Source organism: Macrotis lagotis, chromosome 4 (assembly GCF_037893015.1).
Source record: "Macrotis lagotis isolate mMagLag1 chromosome 4, bilby.v1.9.chrom.fasta, whole genome shotgun sequence".
In the NCBI taxonomy this organism is placed as follows: Eukaryota; Metazoa; Chordata; class Mammalia; order Peramelemorphia; family Peramelidae; genus Macrotis; species Macrotis lagotis.
Window position 1 is genome coordinate 120164170 of NC_133661.1, and position 16041 is coordinate 120180210.

Sequence of the window (16041 nt, forward strand, 5' to 3'; positions counted from 1 at the left end):
TTGGGAGATCTATTCAACTCCAAACGCAGTTCATTGTTCATTTGCAGTACTCATTTAACAGTATATGTATCAGGGGCAGCTAGGTGGTACAGTGGATAGAGCACCAGCCCTGGAGTCAGGAGTACCTGAGTTCAAATCCAGCCTCAGACACTTAATAATTACCTAGCTGTGTGGCCTTGGACAAGCCACTTAACCCCATTTGCCTTGCAAAAAAAAAAGAGTATATGTATCAATGGATAGTTCTATAAGTCATATATCCAATTGTCTATCTTAGCCTGAACCAGTGACCTCAAACTCAGATAGGAATTGGGGCCACTAATCTATGCATAATAATGCCTGTGGGCTGTATTTTGACTTAGTTTTAAAATGTAATGGTATCTACATATTATTATTATTATATTTTTATTTATTTTGTTAAATAATTCCCAATTACATTTTAATCTGGTTCAGGTTGTACTCAGAAATATTTTGGACCTTGTGTTTGGCACCTCATGTCTGGACAATAGGCACTCTTCATATTTTTGGTTTTATATTTACCCCCAAAAGGCAATAAAATGCCACATTTGCCTACTTTCTCATATCTACAAAATTATTGAGAATAATTTATTTACATTGCAGCCTTGCAATGTGAGATATAAAACAAATTTACATTGATGAAGGTCTAAGAAGGAAAGAAGTTTTGCAAACCTTATTCTACAGCAGATCATAGCTATATAATTATATAACTGTATGAAGTATACAAGTATCTGTTTTTGGTTGACCATTAAAAAAAAATTTGATTTAGTGTCTTTACATGTGAGTGATAGCATAGGAGACTTCATTGGTCCTACATTGTATATGTTTGTCTCAAAAGTCTTAGAGATATTTTAAACTACTGAGTTTATTGACAGGATTAGTATTTCAGATTATATCCATAGAACACATTAGATGACTGTTGGATGAATATACAATATAGGATGTCTCCAAGGTCTTAGTGTAGCTAACTGAACTCAGAAGAGATCTAGGTACAATCTAAATTATATATAAATGGTAGCAATCTTTTTTTTCTTCTGCTTTGTAAAATCATTATTTGAATAGCAATTACTTCAAAACTTGTCCAGAGTTTGGGTATTGGACTTTTAATGTAGAAGACCTAGCTTCAAATCCCTTCTCAGCCACTTACCAGCTGTGCAACCCTGACAAGTCACTAGTGGTCTCTTAGTTTCCTCATATTTAAAAAGGGTTCAATGCTTTCTATGATCCTTTTAATTTCAAGTTCATATTAATGATCCTTTCTCTTTACCAGATATACCAGATATACAATGAACATCAACTGTATGTTGGAGATTTTGATGTATACTCCAATAGTGATGGTTCCAGGTGCCACTGCACCTGGCCATTCAGCTCATTTTTCTCAGGCCATTCAGTTCATTTTTCCCTATTCCCTCTTCTCCCCATGATCCTCTGGAATGAATACTCAGTTTATGGCACTAATCTTTCTTTTTTCATCAGCTGATTGCAGGGCAGCCTTTTGGAAGTACAATCAGCAAGACTATTCCCAAGGACCACATAGCTTCAGCACAAGATTTGGACACTGTTTGGTCCCTGGGGGTAAAGTTTATACTTCTTGGTGGGGCTTTATTTGTAAATGCAACAAGGTTTGGGGAAAACAGAAATCAGTGATGACATCAGTGGTACTCTCTTTGCAGGGTTATCTCAAGTACTCTGTTTTATTTTATGGCTACTATGGCAAGGAGAGAAAGATTGGCAAAGCAGGCTACCGGCTACCCTTGGCTTACTTCCTGGTTGGCATGGCGGTGTTTGTTTACAGCTTTATCATACTGTTAAAGAAGTAAGGTTACAAATGTGCTTGCATCTTTTTCTAGTCTATCCACTTTGGCCTTTTAATCCATCCTGTCTCAGTCTCACAGTGTACTACTAAAGCAAGACTTAATTTGGATTCCACAGTTTTAGAAGGGGGATGTGATTAAATTTCTGAAGGTCCATGAGTTTAAATAGGAAGGTCCATGAGTTTAAATAGGAAGGTCCATGAGTTTAAATAGGAAAAAATATCCTTTTTTATTTTTACTAATCTCTATTGGTATCTATTTCAATTATTAATGCAGTCAATAAACTATTATTTTGAAGAAGCATGATAAAGTTAGTCAAACTGTCAAAAAAATTTCATGACACACACACCAAAAAGAGATTAAGAATCTTGCTCTAAGAAAGTATATAGTAAGTACAAGCTGGTTCCATAGTACTTAATGGAAAAAGAATAGATTCTCTGTACTCCTATGATATATGTTCTAAGGCTTTTTATGAAATGGGGAAATCCATAAATGCCATATCTTCCAATTGAAAATAAGAGAAGAAAAGGAAGAGATGAGAAGATGGAATGGGGGGGGGGGGGAGAGAGACAGAGAGACAGAGAGAGAGAGCGAGAGAGAGAGACTACCTACAAATGTATCTTTTCCATCTGCTTTTCCTTTTTATTCTCTTTCCCCCTCCTTCCCTCTCCTCATCCCTCACTAAGTGAACCTGGGAAGTCACTAAACCTATCTGGAACTCCCTTAAGTTTCTTCATCTGTAAAATTGATTCCATGCCTTCTCAGGTTGTTTTGAAATCAATTTTATGATCCAATGATCATTTTTCTTTGCCAGATTTACAAATGAATAAGTTATTTGTTGGAGATTCTGAATTGTGATCCCACCAAGACAGACACTGAGTTGAATTAGAATAACAAGACAACAGGGGGCGGGGAGATTTATTAAGAACCTATTCAACAATAGTGATCCTGGCCTCTTAGATACTCTTGAACAAAACAATGCATTTCCAGGTTCCAGGGATTTTCACTGGTTGACACCATATCTAGAAAGCCTTCCCTTCTCATTTCCATCTCCTGGCTTTCCTGGTTTCTTTTGTGGCCCTGACAAAATGCATTCTTCTATATGTCTTTCCCGAATTTTCTTTATTCAAATACCTTCTCTCTGCTAATGATCTCCTATTTTTACTGTATGTAACTTGCTTGTATGTAGCTTTCTGCATGTTATCTCCCCCATTAGACTGTGAGCCCCTTGAAGTCAGGGATTGTCTTTTCCTTTTGCTTGTGTCCCAAGAATCTAGCACTGTACTGGCTTATAGTAAGTACTTCAATGCTTATTGATTTATTAACTGACTATCAGGCACCAATGTTGGAAGCTGGGGATAAAAAGATTAAAATAAAATATTGGCTACCCTCAAGGAGTTTTATATTATACCAAGAGACAACAGGTACACAAATGAGTAATTCTCATTCAGTCATTTCATTCGAATCTGATTTTTTGTGATCTCATTTGAGGTTTCCTTGACAAAAAAAAAAAAAAAAAACTAGAATGATTTGCCATTTCCTTCTGCAGCTCATGTTACAGATGATGAAACTGAGGTAAACTGGGTTATGGGACTTTCTCAGTATCATACAACTAATAAGCATCTGAAACCAGATTTGAACTCTCTAACTCCATACCCAGCACTCTACCCACTATGCCACCTATCAGGCTGCCCAAATGAATATTGATAAAAAAAAATCTGATCTAGATAGAGACATAGAGCTAAATTGGGAGAAATTAGAATTTATGAAATCAAACCAGTCCTTATAACTTAATTCAGTTATCTAAACACCAGCTGCCACTGAAATTTTAAAATTTGGTCTTACCATCTATGGCCCACCTTTCTGAATCACTCTTCAAACTCTTGTCTCTCCCCTCCATTCTCAATCCTCCTCCCTACCCCCACACAAACACACTTTCTTCATTCAGCTTTCATTCTGTCCTGAGATAAAAGAAATCCTCCTTCTAACCATCGATAACCTCTGGGCTTTCTTTCTTCTCCCCATGTCAGTAAATGGAGTACTTGTTTTACAATGTTCTCTTAGGCATAGATCTTGATTAAAATGAATTGAACCCCAAAGTAAATGAGGTTGAGCAGCCATCCCCTCAAAAAAATAATTTAAGAGGCTCTGAACTGATTTAAATGAATCTCTAATTAGTGAAAAATATTGGTGGTGATGCTAAGAGAGTAGATTGAAAGTCAATAGGAAACAAGAAGTTTGAAAAATAAAATTATGCATCCATTATATATTTTAAAAGAAATACAAATTATCCAAAGTATAGTCACATTTCATGTAAAATCTTTTTGGTTCTACTATGTATTTTGAAATACTTATTTTATATTATTAAATTCAAAGTTTTAAATAAGAAAAAATATTACAGATGAGAAAAAAGAACATTTTTGAGCAAAGAATTTTCCTGAGAAACCCAAGAGCTATACTTAATCATCATAGTATTTTCCATAGTAGTCCCCTTCCAGAACCATTGTCATTCCTATATCAAATTGGAAATTTGTTTTCTGGATCCTGTGTAGTTGTTACAAGGATTGGTTTAATCTTTTTAAAGTGTTTCCAGGGGTAGATGAGAGGAAGAGGGAGATCAAGATAGGTTAGTCCAAAAGAAAAAAGAAAAAGTGAAGAATGCTATTGAAGCATTTTTTATGAATAGAAAGGTCAGAAAAAAATCACCGATAAGCAGGGCAACTTTGATAGTAGTAGTAGAATTTGTATGTATCTTAAAATAAAATGATAGTTATTTTAATTTACAATGTTTTATTTACTATTATACTATATATAAAAATATGCTTGTTTTATTTAATATTTAAAATTCATTTATTTAAACACAAAATTAAAATTAACAAAAATCTAGAAATAAAATAGGAAGCAAAGTACATTTAGTAAAAGGAAATCTAAGTCCAGATTAGCCATTTTTATTAGCTATTTAACCTTGAGAAAAATCATTAATCTCTGAGCTTTCTTTTATTTTTATCATTTTCAATAAGAGAATATAATGCCTATTCTTACCACTTCAATTATTAGAAGATCAGATGGGATTCTATATAGGAAAGTATTATGAAATGTGTAAAACAACTATTCTCAAAAACTACTATTATTAACATTTTATTAAAATTGAGATAGGTATTGGTCCTATGATTCTATCATTACAAGGAACTTACAGATGAAGAAATACCCTCTACCAATGCAGATTGGAAATTTCTCTACAATTTATAGTCTTAAAGACTTGTCTAGAGCTGAGAGGCTTAGGGACTTGCCCAAGATAACATAGCCAGTATGTATCTCAAGGTTCTGCTAGTTCTAAAATCAGCTCTCCCTCTGTTACTTCATCTGATTGTCTGAGGGGAAAAAAAAGAAAAAGGAAGATTATATTCAGTGCTCTTTGCCAATATAAGGTTATATATAAAAAAATTAGATCAGACTTGAGATTGATATTAGGTAGCCATGTGGGGTGGGGTGTTTGTGACTCTCTTTCTGATGCTATTTTGCAGAATGGCAAAGAATTCCAGAATGAGTCTTGCAAGTGCATCCAATGAAAACTACACATTTTGTTGGCGGGTATTTTGTGCTTGGGATTATCTCATAGGAAACCCAGAGGCTGCAGAGAGCAAGACTGCTGCCATTGTGAATAGCATCAGGGTGAGCAATGTGACTGCTGAACCAACATGGGGCTAGGGGATAGAGAGCTCCCCTGGGAATGTATTTGCTTTGGGGAAGTTACTCAGTAAATTTATTTGGAACATTTAAGCACCCTTCAAAAATTAACCCTATCCCACTTCTCTCCCACCCCAACACACACACACACACACACACACACACAGAAAGAATGTTAACCTAACCTATCCAGTTCTTAGCATCTTATTTAAAATCTTCCTTATTTTAAATAACAAAATTAACATCTTAATTTTTGATGTTGTTCATAGTCTTAGCATCATCCATTGCAGAAAGTATTAGGATCAAAGTATCATAGAACAAATTTATAATTGTAAGACATCTCAGAAGTGATCTGGTAGGAAAAACTTATTTTAAAGATAAGAAAACTGAGTTTCAGGGAATTTAAGAGACATCTAAAAGCATATGTAAAGTAATAATTATAGGCCAGTTGGTCACTTCCCATTAACAAGCTGAACATTCCCTTACCCAGCAGTCATATTATCAAATATGAGTGTTATTATTTGGAACATTTGTATTCTTCAGTAAACAGATTATTGTCAACTAATGTTTATAACCATTTCAAGATTTTTAAAAGTAAATTCTATTTTGCAAATGTTTGAGTTTCTCCTATTTGCTATGCCTCTAGTAATACATAGACAAAAGTGAAATGGTGCCTGCACTCCAGAAGCTTACATTCTACTACAGGAATGCAATATAGAGAATGATTAATAAGCAAAGTAATTAGAAAAGGGAAAAAACACAACCCGTTAGGGAAGGAGAGTTAGAGAAGACTTCAGGGGGAGGTTCATAAAGTTCACCAAAGTTGAGTCTTGAAGGAAGAGAAAGATTCTGAAAGGGAAAAGGAGGAAATGCATTCCAGAAAAATAAGAGACAGTGGAATTGGGAACAGGGATTTTACAATACCAACATCCTTATTCAAAGATCATTTGCCTGAAAACCTTAATCTACCAGAATACAGAAATAAACTAAAAGAACTAGTTAAAGATGTCATAGAATTCAAGCTCTGAAACTCTTGTACTTTTCTAATAAGATAACCCCTCAGGAGCTTACATAGAACATTTTTATTTTTATTTTATACACAATTTTAGAATGATTAGCTGAATAGTTTAGCTTATAGGAACTAAGGATATTTATCTGAGAGGAGGAAGGTTTTTATCTTCAAAAATTTCAGTTATTTGAAAAGGGGAGGAAGAGGATTTAGTAGACTTATATTATTTTGCCAAAATACAAATAATGATTAGAAGATACAAAAAGGAAAGTTAAGCTTACTCTAGGGGAAATCCCTAACCATTATAGTTATCCAAAATTAGAACGAGATATATCTGGAAGTCTTGGTACAGACCTCAACTGAAGTCTGAAAGCTAAGACTGAAGACTTGTTGGGTATGTTGTAAAGCATTCTTTTCATGAAGACATGAGACTAGATGGTCCATGAAATTCCCACCAATGCTGAAAGTCTTTAATCTGGTTACCAGCCCACATTAGATGAAAACTAGAAAGTTAGGAAGGAAGTGAGACAGGGTACAGCTCAAAACAGGAATGCTGATGGCTAAAATGACAGCTAATTGTGATAGGGAAGGAGGAAACATATAAAGTGTAAAATGAGGGGAGGAGAAAAGAATTCAAACATCATAGTAATCTATGATTTTTTCATGTAAGGTCATGTAGCCTATAGATTTCAATTATTGCCAAAGGGCTTTACTGTATCCTATAGACTGTTAACCCTGAAACCTACATTCTTACATGTGTATCTCAAAATCAAGATCATATTTAGAGAAATAAGGTTGGTAATAAAAAGAAAATATTCTCAACAAAAAAATATAATGCTCTTTTTAATTATATATGTTTTTTTTTGAAGGAGGCTATCTTGGAGGAACAAGAGAAGAAGAAAAGCAAAAATTTGTATGTATTAAAGCTGTACCTTTGTGTTTACGCAACTCACTCATGAATTTCCTATTCATTTTTTTTCAAGTCAGTAACTCATCTACACAATATTTCCATAGGTATTCTTACCGATGTTCTTTTTTATCCTTCATTGCTAACATTCTTCAATGAAACACTATTGAACAGGTTGACAATTTACCTAATTTGGAATACAGATAGATTCCACATCTTTCCACATTTCACAGATAGTCAAAAAAAGTGTGTACCATAATCTCATGAGATAATATAAGGAATCAATTCTTTGCTATTCTACCTGAAGAATACTTCCTGCAGTTTGCCCTTGGCATTAAGGCATCAAATGAGCAGATATTTGAATTCCATTTGTCAAAGTTCTTCTTTCTTCAGAAACAAATTCATTTCTTGGGGATAATAAGTTCCATAACTGAGGCACTTTCTATCTCATCTCAATCCCATTTCTTTTGAGTTATTCCTATTAGATTCATACTGCATTATTTGAATTATCAATGCAACTCATGCTTCCCTTTCCTTGTTTCTTTCAGTCTCCTATTTCCTCTTTTTGTGGCCCATGGAAATTTAAAATTAAGCCAGCATTGATTAATGCAGTGGTAGAACTAATTAAATGTTCTAGAAAAGAACAAGGTTCAGATACACAGATTTTAACTTCCATCATTGTATTATTTTTTTAAATGTCTATGCTCTTTGATGTTTCCAGAACATAAAAATTTTGTCCTGAAAAAAAATTATCTCAAATTTATTGGGTGCTTTAGAGTTTAAAAAAAAAAGATACTTGCTGGGTGGCTAGGTGGCACAGTGGATAAAGCACCGGCCCTGGAGTTAGGAGTACCTGGGTTCAAATCCAGTCTCAGACACTTAATAATTACCTAGCCGTGTGGCCTTGGGCAAGCCACTTAACCCCATTTGCCTTGCAAAAACCTAAAAAAAAAAGAAAAATACTTGCCTTATAACAGCCTTGTGAGGTGGCTGAAAGTATTATCATCTCCATTTTACAAATGATGAAGTTCAGACTCAGATAATTATTTATTACCGGATCACAAAGAGTTAGGATTCAAATCTCCAAGCCCAATCTTTGTTTTTCGTCTCCTATAACCCACTGCCTTTTCTGAAGAGTGAGAAATAATCAATTAAATCTTCCTCAATACATGCTTAGTAAACTAAAGAATTAGAAAGGAGATTTCCTTTCAGGATGAAGAATCACCTTCATCTAAAAGAAAAAGAGAAGATATTATGTGATGTGTGACCTATTGCTGACTTTGCCACCCACTAACTGCATGACTTTAGACAAATCATTTTATTTTTCTGAATCTTCATTTCACCATATATAAGAAATGGATTTAATCTTTGAGTTTTCTTCCAGTTCTGAAACCCATCAATATCAGCTTCTCATGACTTAGGAAACTGAGCAAATATTCAAATATTCAACAAAATTATCATTTTTTCTTTTTCTTTTCTTTCCTCCCCTCCACCCTAGAGATGTCTACCAACAGACACATATAAAAGATATATACATATACATATACATATGTATTTCTGTATGTGAAATTATTCTACATATACTTCTATCAATTGTTTCTCCAGATACAGATAGTGCCTTTCTTTATATGTTTTTTTATAATTAATTTGGGTATTTATCATAGTCAAAATAATTATTCACTCATATTTTCCCCTCAGATGAATTCATGTCATTTATTAAAAAAAGTTTTTAACTCTTGTTTTATCTCTTCCAGAAATAATAATTTGTGTCTAAGCTTTCAGTATATCTGAAGCAATGCTTGTAGATATTTTGAAGTTATTCCCTTTTTCTGGGTTTGTGTCTTGAGCATCCTTGCCACCATAATAGATGATAATAGTGGGGTTCTTTTTTAAAAAATTGCTATTCTTCCAGTCATCTTACTCAATTCAGACTTGATGTTAAGGACATTATCACACTCCTGGAGAGAGATTCAGGGCTAGTCCTGTTATTGCTTTCAAAATATTAAGGAATCCTGAAATCTAAGATGTTATTAGCTCTGTGTATCAAGGTTGGCATCAAGGCACATTAGTGACAGTACACACCCCAAGCAGAATATCCTGAAAGGGAGAATAATTCATTGTTAGTGTGAAGAAGAACCAGTGTGCCCAACCATAAATCCTATAGAGTAGTCTCCATCACCACACAGAAATGTGGAAAACAAAGGAGGGCAAGAGGGAGACTTGTTCATAGCTTTCATGGATATGTCCATCTCTATTTTATATTCCTTAAGAAATTGGTCACTATTCAAAGATCCAATTATTATTCCAAAGAGAAAATCCAATTTGCAGTAAATGTATTTTATGATTTAAAGTACACCATGTAACAACTAACCTTCCAAGAAGTGTCCTATGACCCTTTTTCTTCCTTTTTTTTTTCAGGGCTGTAACAATATGTCTCCGGATCATTGCAAACATCCTAGTGCTCCTCTCACTTGCTGGGAGTATTTATCTAATCTACTTTGTGGTAGATCGGTCTCAGAAGCTGGAGAGGACCAAAGAGGAACTAACCCTTTGGGAAAAAAATGAGGTTTTGCATATTAACTCACTTTGAGAAAGAGTGCCTTTGAGAAGTCTCATTTCCCATTGAAATTACTGAGTTGCAGGCATTGCAGCTATGATATTTTTTCAAGTACAATTAGAAATATCCCCAAGAACTTACCTCATCCCACCTTACCCAAGAGCTGCTTAGGATACCTGCTCTCTAAAACCTAGATTGCAAGGGTTATAAGCCAGCAAGTGTCTTTTTCAGGTCTTAATGGCAGACCTTTATTCTTCTCAACCATGGAAGACTTTGGAAATGCCAGTCCAAGTCAATCCTCTTCTACTTCACATATCCTTAGGACAAATTTCACCTTAGCTCCAGAGATTACTTATTTACCCACAGGGATTTGAAAAGCAGAAGGATTTTCACTTTCAGTATACACTGAATGTATATGTGTTTGTAAGAATGACAATTTACTAATCGAGTTCTAAGGGAAATAAAAACTCAAGTCCCTTCCAACTCCATTATTTTAGAATCATAAAGTATAAAAATGGCAAAAACTCTAGGACAGATATAGTAGTCACAGTCCTTCTACTGAGTGGATTTTCAAAATGAGTTATGACATGAAGTCAAGGTTGAAAGGATTTTTAGAAACAATTTGCATAGTTCAACCAGTTAAGACCATGCCACCTGAGTGGCATGTAGTAGAGATAAAAATGACTGGCATCTATTCAATTTTTTTCTATGATATTAAAAATAATTTCCCTTTGTACAACCTCTCTGTCAAGAAACCCATAACTCAAACTTAAATCTATTTGATATCTTGCTTCTTTTCCCTCCTCTTTGAAGGTGGCCAGCTACAAACTATAATTGTCTGAAAAAATTAATCAAAGATGGTTTGAATTATTATGGAACCATCTTTTTTATTTTTCCATGCTTTTTTCTCCTTACTCTTATCTTTTATAGAAGATGTGGGAAATGGGGACAAAGTGAGTAGACTACAGAAAGGGGCAATGAAGAACATTACTCCATTCAACAAATCATCTACTCTTTGCAGAGCTGTTATCTATAATTCAAAAACTAAAATAAGATTCAGTCCCTGGCCTTATAGAACTTAAAAAGAATATAATAGGTGTACATATAACAAGTGAATAAAAAGATTATAGACTAGATATCCTATGAGATTCTAGAAGAAATGATCTCACTGACTGGAAGGAGAAAGGGAAGATAAGAGCAGGTTTCATGCAAAAGTTTGTGTTTGAATTGGGTTTTAAGAATAGATAAGAATTCAACAGGTAAAGATGAATAAGATTTAACTGATTGGCATAGATATAGGCATCAATATGAGCAAAGTCATAGAGGTGGGGAATGGGAGTAACAGAATAGAGCACAGAAAATAGTTCAATTTGACTAAAGCAGAGAGTATAATGCAGGACAATACTATGAGATAATACTGGGAAGGTAGGTAGCACTAGACTGGGCTTGTATTCCAGGTTGAGGAATTTGAGCTTTGTTTAGTAGCTAATAGAGAACCACCTCAGAATTTGAGCAAAAGAGTAAAATGTCATGTCTATGCATAAGGAAGACTTTTTGGTATCAATAGATAATGTAGAAGCCAGAAAATTGAGGAGCAAAGACCAATTAAGATGTTATCATGAGAGTTCATTTAGGTGGTAACATGTCTTTGCTAAGGTAGTAGTAATAAAGATATGGGAGTGTGTGGGAGGGGTGAAGGCAGAGTTATCAAAGAGGCAGAATTAATGGAATTTTTCTAAATTCTATTGTATATAAATGAAAGAAAAAGAAGAAAGTATGAAAGAAGAAATGGAGAAAAAAGAAAGATAAAATATAAATGATAATGGCTTAGGAAAAATTTTTTTGAAGGACTGTCATATGAAAGAGGCATTATATGTGTTCTTCTTAGACCTTTAGGACAGAACTAGGATCAATGAATGAGTGAAACTGTTGAGAGGTTGATTCTAGCTCATTGTAAGGACATACTTCCTAACAATTAGAATTATCCAAAAGTGGATTGAGATACTTCAAAAAAAGTATTTCCACTGCCCTGGAGATCATTAAGCAATTGGATGATCACTTATTAGAATTATACAGTAGTTGCTTAATAAATATTCATTCTTGCTTTAGAGGAGAATTCTTATTTAAATATAAATGACCCATGAGATTCCTTTCAACTCTGAGATTTCATAATTCTATGTGAAATCAAAAGGACAAATTATTGAAGAGAATAAAGGAAGTTCATTAGATGACAGGTTGAGTTTGAATAACCAAAGTGGCATCAAAGCATTAGACACCTGGAGAGGCAAGTTTATCTGACATCGGTATCAGCAATATAGATGTGAGGAATTATCTGCACAGAACTGTATTTCTTCCCAAATACTCTGTCAGAACCAGATTAATATGTAATTGGGAAATATTTAGCATAATAAATAAAAATACAATAGAACATAGTTAATATATTATGTAGTATTCTACATCAATATGCAGCCAAAAGGATCTTTATGAATGGTGTAGTGCTTTGTTTTCTATTTGAGTTTGACACCATTGGGCTTAATGATCTCTGAAGTCTTTTCCTTTCTAAATGTATATTTCTGAGTTTCCTTGGTTATTCAGTCTGAGAAATATTGGGTAGTACAGAAAAGATAGATCAATTCTCCCATTATTCAAATAAGTGTATTATTATATGTTGGTTTTATTTTAATAAATTAAAGGAAATAAGAGCTCGTCTCTTCCAATTCCAGTATTTTAGAATCATGTATAAAAAATGCCAAAAATTTTAGGAAGGATATAATAAAAATAAATATTTTTTTTAAATTTAATAACTTTCTATTCCAAATAATCACTGTTATTTTAGAGTTGTGTACTATTTCAGGAATCATGTGGCATTTCAAATCATTCATATCACTTGTTTACCAGGTGTAATTATATTCAAAGTACTCTGTGATCCAATGCCAAAAATTGTAACTAATGTAGAAATTTAAGATTATTTCAAACCTCTAAGTCTGAACTTTCCTTCCTCTTTAGGTCAGTGTGGTAGTTTCCCTCATTACTATGATAGCTCCTTCTGCCTTTGAACTTGTGGCTGCATTAGAGATGTACCATCCACGAACCACATTGCGATTCCAGCTTGCAAGGTACAGTAGTCATTCCCCAAATGGCCAGTGTTTGTAGTACCCCTTTCACCAAAATTAAAATGCAGAAAGTTTGCAACCTTGAGAAAATTCTTTCCTCGGGCCTTAGCATTGAGAACCTAGCACAATTATGCTTGGTCTTTAATTAATGTGAAATGACGTTATATGTTCTGTTCTCCTTGACTCCAAAGTCCTTCTCTGATAGTAATAAAAATAATGAAGGAGACACTTCTACCTTTTATGGAGGTAAACTAGCATCAGTTATGATATTCAAATATAGTCCAAAATGAAATATATTCTAGAATTTTTAGAACCTGAAAGAACCTTAGAGATTATCTAACCTGGTCTTCATTTTGTCAATGAGAAACTGAGGTCCATGGACATTAGGTGACTTTCCCAGGGTATCAACTTTAAGTGCCTACTTATTTAAGTCCATTTTCCTTTTGACTATATCACCATCTTCTCTTGATCTGAGAGAAGGAAATTCCTTTCTTTGTGCCTACCTTATGAGGAAGCATTAAGAAGAATCTAATTGTTATCTTCTTTGTCCTCACAATAATCATATTAGATCAATTGGTATCATTGTTTTTGTTTCACAATAAGGAATATACTTTATTCCTTGCTACTTGATAGTAGCTCCTTTGGGCGAGGGATTATGTTTTTTTAATCTTTGTGATCTTTTCCTCCTCTCCACAGTGTCTAACACCTAGTCTTATTTCTCCTAGGTTGTATGATAAAAGAAAGTAATTCAGTTTAAAATACAGACTGGTTTTTGCTACTACCTAAATCTGTTTCTCTTCCCCACTCTGATCATATCACTGAAAAAGGGAACAATCGATAGCATAATATATCTCAAGAGAGAAGTAATAATAAACAGCTCTTTGGTTTAAGCTACCTGATCTAGTCTAATCCCTGAGTTTTGAAAAAAAAAAACAACCGCAAAGAACTTTAGTTATTTGCTCAAGGTCATACAGTTAGTGTAACAAATCCAGGACTAGATTCCTAAACACCTGATTCTCAGCATCCCATCACATAAGATTGATTATAATTATCTCTAATTTCTGCAATACAGACCTAACAACCAAATGTGTGATATTCTAATTCCTTATTATATTTGTTACTTTCAGGGTTCTTGTGCTTTATTTGGGAAACCTATACAGCTTAATCATTGCACTTCTGGACAAGGTGAACAGCATGAGTATAGCTGTGAGTATTCCAGTGTTTTCTAACAGCATCTTCAGACATACACACACATGCTAAAAGATACCTGCCACATAATCCAGAAAAGAAAGAGAGAAAAGTGGAGGGAAGAGAGGAAGGAAGGAAGGAAGGAAGGAAGGAAGGAAGGAAGGAAGGAAGGAAGGAAGGAAGGAAGGAAGGAAGGAAGGAAGGAAGGAAGGAAGGAAGGAAGGAAGGAAAAGAAAGAAAGAAAAGCACCTTCACTAAGAACACACACAGATAGAGATATAAACATATATATATACATATAAATATGTATAGATATGTATATCTCAAACATGATTTGCTTTTATATTAATACAGCAGAGAGTAATTCATCATTTTATGCCTATGTCCTTGAACAATACCATAGAACATCTGGAAGTAAGAGTTGTGATGAATATGATGATTTGATCAGATATCCTATGTCTTAAACTTGGGACTCTGGCAATTGTGCACTAAGTCTAAGAATCAATGAGCACTGGTGAAGCGAATGACACTTTTAGAAAAGACCTTGAAGTAGAAGAGAACAGAGTAGTAGGAAAAAGCTCTAATCCAAATAAATATCTTTGTTTCTCACCCCCGTGATACATATATGCAAATATATGTGTATATGTGAATATATATCAAGATATATTTGTATTCACATAAATATCTGCATTTATAAGATGCTCTACCAGTTATAAGGTCTGTGATTTCATTGGTTTGAGGAACTTATAGAATCACAGAACTTGAGAATTAGAAGGAACCCTAGTGACCAACTAGTCTAACCCATTTACAAAATGAATCCCACTATAACATATCTGACATATGGTCATCCAATCTCTTCCTAAAGACCTTCAAGGAATGAGAGCCCACCAGCTCTCTAGCCAGACTATTGTACTTTAAATAACTCTAAATTTTGAGGAAATGTTTCCTGACATCAAACCCAAATTTATAATTTTGCTGTTTTCACCAATTGTCCCTGGTTCTACTCTGAGGCCAAATGGAACAACTCCAGGTCCTGTTTCATGTGGCAGTACCCCAAATACCTGGATAGAGCTATGATGCTCCTCCCCCTTTCCCCAGTCTTTTCATTTCCAGGTTAAACTAATAAGTACTAAGACAAAAACTAAATTCCACCTTTCCAACAATTATTCTTGACCAAAATGAGTTAGCCTTGTCATACTATAAGCAAATGAGGTCATTTGTTGAATGAAAAGATATCCCTAGGAACAGGTGTGTGCAACCTCTGTTTTCCTTCCTGCAGGAAGCTGAAGCTAAAAACAATACAGGCAACTGGGCAAATTCTCCCCACTTCCTACCCACCAGAGCACTTCCTGAGGAAGGGAAATGGTCCCCAACTATTCCTGGTATCCAAGTGAAACAAAACAGCACAATTCAGAATTACCTGATACCTACTACCATCAATAATAAGACAACTTCCTACAACTATAATGTGCAGAATCAACAGGACCAATGCTGGGAAACATATGTTGGGCAGGTAATTAGATTTCAACAAAATGAGAATATTAGCTGACTCCTGAGAAGCAAGGGGATGTAGAATATGGAGGCTGTGAGTCTGAGAAACCCTCAGAGAAATGAATTCTTCCTGAGTCTGGTAGGTTCAATTTACTCTATTCCGGAGTCAAGCTTGCCACCTATGAAGTGTGGTAGGGGAACAAAAAGGGGGCTCATGGTTTCTGTTTTCTGGAGAAAAAGAAAGGGAAGGGGAATTATAG

The 16041-nt window shown here is 34.5% G+C and overlaps 1 protein-coding gene across 1 annotated transcript in view; it reads left to right on the forward strand.

The window, feature by feature from the left end:
* Positions 1-16041, forward strand: part of TMC3 (transmembrane channel like 3) — a 61836-nt gene that overhangs the window by 24913 nt on the left and 20882 nt on the right. Inside the window, exons 6-13 of the mRNA XM_074233990.1 lie at positions 1492-1590; positions 1689-1831; positions 5354-5501; positions 7395-7438; positions 9851-9998; positions 12996-13105; positions 14230-14308; positions 15570-15803. Coding sequence (XP_074090091.1) covers positions 1492-1590; positions 1689-1831; positions 5354-5501; positions 7395-7438; positions 9851-9998; positions 12996-13105; positions 14230-14308; positions 15570-15803 — 1005 coding nt within the window. The remainder of the gene's footprint in view (positions 1-1491; positions 1591-1688; positions 1832-5353; positions 5502-7394; positions 7439-9850; positions 9999-12995; positions 13106-14229; positions 14309-15569; positions 15804-16041) is intronic.